Source organism: Heterocephalus glaber, unplaced genomic scaffold, assembly GCF_053883595.1.
Source record: "Heterocephalus glaber isolate CG9 unplaced genomic scaffold, H.glaber_assembly_v1.0 deba00000678, whole genome shotgun sequence".
NCBI classification, from domain to species: domain Eukaryota; kingdom Metazoa; phylum Chordata; class Mammalia; order Rodentia; family Bathyergidae; genus Heterocephalus; species Heterocephalus glaber.
This window is the reverse complement of record NW_028258157.1, coordinates 4,801,307-4,807,742: the sequence shown is the minus strand read 5'-3', so window position 1 is coordinate 4,807,742 and position 6,436 is coordinate 4,801,307. Positions and strand designations below refer to the sequence as shown.

Below are 6,436 nucleotides of genomic sequence, written 5' to 3'. Positions count from 1 at the left end.
CTGAAAAAAAACCAACAAATTATCTCATTTATTAGACTCAGGTCAATGTATCTTGCAGATATAATAAAATTACACCAAGCTGAATACTTCAGTAGGATAATATAATAGTACATGATAGGTCTCCCACTACCACAGCAGATATTATGTATAGTAGCTGCCCTCTTCCTATTGTGCCTTGCCCCCTCCCCTGTGTGACATCATGCCAAGATGGTTGCTCCCACCAAAGAATAAACCCTTCTTCCCAGTATGCCCCTGTTCCCGCCTAGAAAGTAACCTAATACTCACCTCCTACCACCTAGTGACGTCACGGGCTCCTCCATTCCCTAGTCACTACCTCACTCAACCCCACCTCAGCCCCTACAAACCCCACCCCAGTCTCTATAAAAGACTCTAATAAAGGTTTGTTGTGGCCTGGTCTGGTCTTGGTCTTCGGCCCTTTTACCTGACACTATACACAAGGTCCTCACTTCCCCACAGATATATAAACTGAACAACAAAATGTTGACCAGATTACCCTTGTGAGAATTCTGAAAACCAGTTAAAAGTTCACAGTACTCCAGTTTAGCACAACTTTAAGGAGAGTCACATACTTATAGAAATGAAATTTACTAATAAAAGTTAACCTTGTCAACCAAAAATCTTCCTTCTCCCTATATAGCATTGGATAATTATGAAAAAACTCTCAACACTTTAATTCTCCCTTAGGGAACACAGAGAAGAATGTAACATATGGACACATTTCTGGCTTTCATGGGAGTTGCAGTAAAACTGATGTCTATCTACGTTTAACTGCAGGGTAGGTGATAACAGGTATATAGTGTATGACAATTCAGGTCATTTAAGACTAAATCTAATTTTAAGAGTAGGAAAATGAGGACAGTAACAAAAATTATCAACAGGTATAGAAAAGAACATAGCATCTCAACAAATATGCAGAAAAAGAAATATGCATTCCTCATAAATACCTTAATTATACTCACCATATTAGACTATATCTACTGCATTTTTAAAGTTTTGTTATCTAAAATTTTGTAACTGTTGACCAATATCATCCCAACCCCTCCAGCAAAAATTATAAGCCCTGAAAACCTTTTTTCATTCTATAAGAAAAAAACTATCTTAGATAGATATCTTTACATATAATTGAGATTTACAATAACTGACTGCACTGGGCATAGTTCAATCATTATAAATTATAAAGGCATGCTTTACTACATCAAATAGCAAAATTGTCTCTTTTTATGGCTGCATGGTAATTCGTAGTATGTGTGTATATATGTTCTTATTCATTCATTCATTGAAAAGAACTTTGATTCCATTTCATGCTCATTATGAATAATGGTGCACTGAACTTTGCATGATAGATATATTTTCAACAAAGTGACTTGCTTTCTTTTAGCTGCAGATTTTGTATTGTTGAATCATATGATTGTTTTCCTTTTTGTTGTTGTTCCTGAGGATCAGACCCAGGGACTTTTTTTGCATGTTAAGCAAATGTTCCACAACTGAACTATATCCCCAGCCATACTTAGAATCTTTTGAGCAACTTTCATATTGTTTTCCATAATGATTGTATTAATATACAATAGGCTGGTTAAGTACACAATTCTTAACAAAAGTTAACCCAGCATAACAAAGAGTGGGAAAAAACATTGGCCACTCAATGGAACAAAATAAGACAGTAGAAATTGGTGCTGAGGAAAAAGATATTTATGACTTGTCTAAAAATTTCAAAACAATCATTTGAAGGATAATTAGCTAAACAAGAACAGAAGACTAAAGGAAATCAAGAAAATGATAACATCAACAGATAAAAATTTCAAATAAAAAAAGGAGAAATGGTGTAGTTGAGAATTCATTATGTAACAATGCCTCAGACATTCTTAAATATGAGGAAGAAAAAAGACATTAAATTCAAGTAGCTCAATCCAGCACTTGGGAGACTGGGGCAGAAGGACTGGCATGAGTTCAAGGCCACCCTGAATGGCATAATGAGACCCTGTCTGAAAACAACAGCAACAAAAGATGAAATTGTCAATACTCATGGTATACAGGGTAAAACTGGGGGAAAAAAAACTGATGTGAGGGAACCTACTCTAAAAATTGAAACACAGAAAATAAAATCACAAAAAAGAAAAAGAAAATTTATCCTTTTTTAATTCTCAAAAAACACTTTAAAAATTATTCTAGACAATGGAAATTTTTAGATGTGACTACATACCATAGTAAACAGCCATTTTGTTACAGTGGCATTCAGTATATGGCATAAAAATTTCACATTGTATCCATTCTAATCATGAAGTACTCTTTTTGCACAATTTAATAAATAATAAGGCAACTATTTTAAAGAATCATCTTTATGATGTCATTAATAAACTGCATTTGATTAACATAGAGGCCTTAAGATATGGGCACAGTTTTTCTGAGGGACCCACAACCAGTGAGAAGCCAGACCCTCACAAATGAAAGGACCTCGGCTGTCACTTCAATGTCCTAGGAAGTCACTGGAGGGAAAGGAGAAGCATTAGAGGCTTTAAGAGCATGATGAACAAAAGGCAGGAAATGTCCTTTTATAGTACAAGAGATAAACTTCAGCTTCTGAAATATCATTTCCACTAAAACTGAGCTTCTCAACCTACAGTTTAAAGCCTGAATTTCTCCCTGACCTTTGAAATGCTCATCTATGTTCTTTGCTTAATTCTTACGAACCTGAATGCATGGCTGCTGTATCTTGACTCTTCACAATCCAGGGTTCTTTGCTTTGCTCCAGAAGGGTTATCAGGTGTGGCTTAGAGACAGCTAGACCTGTTGATTGGAAGATGGAATATGACACTCGTCTTACATTCTCCCAATAACTGACATTTCTTTCCAATACTATAGTCAAAAGAGAAGAAATCATGTAAGATCCTCAAAAATGATTTCTCCAAATGTTTCCAAGCAGCCACTAAGACTATATAGAAAGCATTTCTAACATATTGCACTTCACTTTCAACTAATAAACAACACTATAAGGGAGAACTGAGCTTTAAATTAGAGGCAACAATATTTTCTGCCACAGGATTTCTACAATTATCACAATGTACATTAAAGATGGATAACACTTTAAGACAGGGGGACACAGAAGAATAAATGGCATGAAAAATTTTGTTTCTATACTGAGAGATCTCCATTGTTTTTCCTTTGAAAGTAGGAACTTGAAATTCATTCATAAAAGTCAGAAGCCCCCAGGAAGTATTCTTTAAAAAGGATGAGAATTAAACATTGATAGTTTATCAGGGTTCTGCAGGAAGTCAGACTCACCCAGGAAGATCAAGGTTCTGTAGTTCTCTAACATCACATCCCTGTACAGATTCTGCTGAGCAGGGTCCAGGCACTCCCACTCCTCTAAAGAGAGATCAATGACCACATCCTTGAATGTCAACAGTTCCTGAAATATTTCAAAAAATCACATTTATTCTGTGTTCATCAGCAAAGCTCTTGATTTGATCTACTATGAAACAAGAGTAAGGACTGCTGCAGACATAGGTGGAAAACCTAATTATTTGAATAGACAATGTATGATCTAATTTGGAGCTAAGAATATGCCATAAGATTTACAAAACCAGTGTAGGGACTACACTTTGATTAAATTTAAAACATAGGAAAGTACATTTTTGAGTGCTATTGTTTATATTTTATACAAGTTCTAAATTTTTCTCAGGTGAGAAAGTCATCATGCTAAGAAAGTACTTTTCAAATTTTAATGTTAAAACCATACATTTGAGATTTCATTTAAATGTATATTTTGATTCGGTCATTTAGAGAATGCTTTGGATGTCAGAATGTGTAGGAAGCTCACTTGTGATGCTAAGGTTGGTAGTTCAAAGAGATCACATTTTAGACAACAGAAAGGTAGAGCACCATAGAAGAATTGAGACATTAATTTGACAATGATTTTTACCATATTTTAACATTTTAATATATTAGCAAAAACATTAAGAAAATCTTTTTTAGGTGCAAGCTATTTAGAAAATCCCATGAAGATACTTAATGATAAATTTATAAGAAAGAATGTGATAGATAGGACTTTTATCAAGTAAATCTAGTTAAATATGTTGTAAAGGGACAAAGTTGTATCAGATCTGAATACACAGAGATGGAACATCAGCAATGTCGTATCAGTGGCCACAAAGAAAACAAACACAAAAGATAAAATGAGGCAGAATCTTAACCTACTCCTGACAGGAGCATCAATTTTGTGTTAATTCCAACGTATGAATGTCTCCTGTGGTCTACAGCCTCATACAGTGTACAGTCTTTGCACAGCATGGTATTCACTTTCTTTTCATTGTTCTCCCTTTTTCAAAACTTTTCACCACTTTTTTTTCAAATGCAAGAAAATTTGAGAACCACGATTATTTGGGAAAAAAATAAAATTAACATTTTCAACAAATTAAAAGTATGTTAACTCAGACCACCCACACAGTGGTGGTTGGTAGGAAATACACTTGCCAGGTAGATGTCAGCTGGTGAGAAGTGGGAAGTGCAGTCTGCTGAGCAGAGATCAGCTGCTGGGCAGCAGACGAAACTGAAGCTGAGGCACACTGTACTTTTTAAAAACTGCTGTTTGACATTCTATCAAGGGAAGAGACCAGTTGATTATAGATGCATGGTATTCTGGGCCCAGGATGCTTACACTGGAATTGGTGGTGGTACTCACCACTTCTCACCCAAATGTAGACCCATGGGCACAGCAAACTCTGCCCCATTCAGGCATTCAGAGTACATGCCACAAGCTGGATACTGGTCATCTATGCCTCTGAGTGTCCTAGCTAGAGAACTGTGGTACCCAAGACCCAAAACCTGGATCAACCCCAGGATAGGCAAGTGAGAGTCATCAAATGGCTCAAATTTTACCTGTAGCCCCTATTCCTGTATGCCTAAAACATCCTGAGATATTGGGTGTAAATCGAGCCCCACCACTGACACTTTCATCTTAGCCCTCTAAGTGATTCTGCCCATTTGAACATAGGCTAAGAAGGAATATTCTGGATGAAAAAGTATTCCACATTCTGCCTAATATTTGGCAGATGTCAACAGCAGAAATAATTTACATTTTCAATACCTCTTCAAGGGAAAAATCTTAGTCTTGTTTTTATTAGTTTTTTTCCTTCATTTCAATTGTGTTCTTTTGCTGTGTTTTCCCCAACTAATGTTTTTCCCCCACTGGTTAACATTTTATACATTTTAATATATTAAGTTTTGCTCCCTATTTCCTCTGTCCTTTTTCATGTTATCTGCTACCCTCCTCTTTTGCCTCTTATCTTATTGTCTCTTTTCCCTCTCTCTTTTAAAATATATTTTAGAAATAATTTTAATAGAATTACCGCATAACTTTTTAGTCTATTGTAATATTTCTCTTTCTTTCCTTAGCTTTCTGGAATTGTAGAAATCAATTTTATCAAGTTTTTAAACAAACTTATAGATTATTTTTAGTTGTTAATACTAATTATTAAATTATCCTCTCAAAGCAGATCTGGGATTTGAACCTAACACCTTGAACATGTTGAGTGGGCTCTTTGACACAGATATATCGAGCATATCATAGGGAAAGATGCTTACTACAGGATTCTCACATAATAGTGGAAATGATACCCTTTCTCAACAGATGTGCAAATCTGAACTTAAAAATCTAAGAAAACAAGACAGTAACATATCACCAAAGAACTACACACCCAGAATACACACAACTGAATCCACAGATACATAAGCGTAGGAAAAGTCAAAGAGTTAAAGCTTGATTGTTAAAATGACTAATGAATTCAAAGATAAAAATAAACAGCTACACGAATTAAGGCAGGCAGTGCAAAGTGACAGAGTTGAAAATCAACATAAAAGGATCATTACCTTTTCTATATAACCGTAATGAACTCACTGAGAAAAGCAAACAATTCCAGTCTCAATCACTTTAAATAAAAACTAAACTACCAATGAATCAACCTAAAGAAAAAGGGAATCAACCTCTACAAAAAATTACAGAATGTTGAAGAAAGAAATTGAAGATGACAAACATAGATGGAAAGATCTCCCACATTCATGGATTAGCAAAATTAGTATTTTTACATGGCATATTAACAAAAATGATCTAAAGATTTAATATATCCCCTTTCTACAAAGCAATAATGTTCTTCAAAGCACTAAAAAAATCATAAAATTCACATACACAAAACAGCCACAATAGTCAAAATAATGCTGAAGAAAAAAGCACTGCTAAAAAACAGTTCAATATTTGATATAAATGTGTACTCTACACATTAGTATATAAAATCATAGTAATAAAATCAGCATTTTACTGGCATAGAAACAGACATGTAGACCAACAGAGTAGAAAGATGACAGAGAAAAAAAACACAGCTACAGCCATTTGAATTTTGACAAAGTATTCAACAATGTGGAT

At 34.8% G+C, this 6,436-nt stretch overlaps 1 protein-coding gene across 1 annotated transcript in view; it reads right to left on the bottom strand.

Moving 5' to 3' along the window:
- The window catches only part of LOC101719794 (uncharacterized), a 69,319-nt gene that overhangs the window by 42,946 nt on the left and 19,937 nt on the right, over window positions 1-6,436 (bottom strand). Inside the window, exons 2-3 of the mRNA XM_087206744.1 lie at window positions 3,301-3,427; window positions 2,710-2,805 (exon numbers count right to left, since the gene is read on the bottom strand). Coding sequence (XP_087062870.1) covers window positions 2,710-2,805; window positions 3,301-3,427 — 223 coding nt within the window. The remainder of the gene's footprint in view (window positions 1-2,709; window positions 2,806-3,300; window positions 3,428-6,436) is intronic.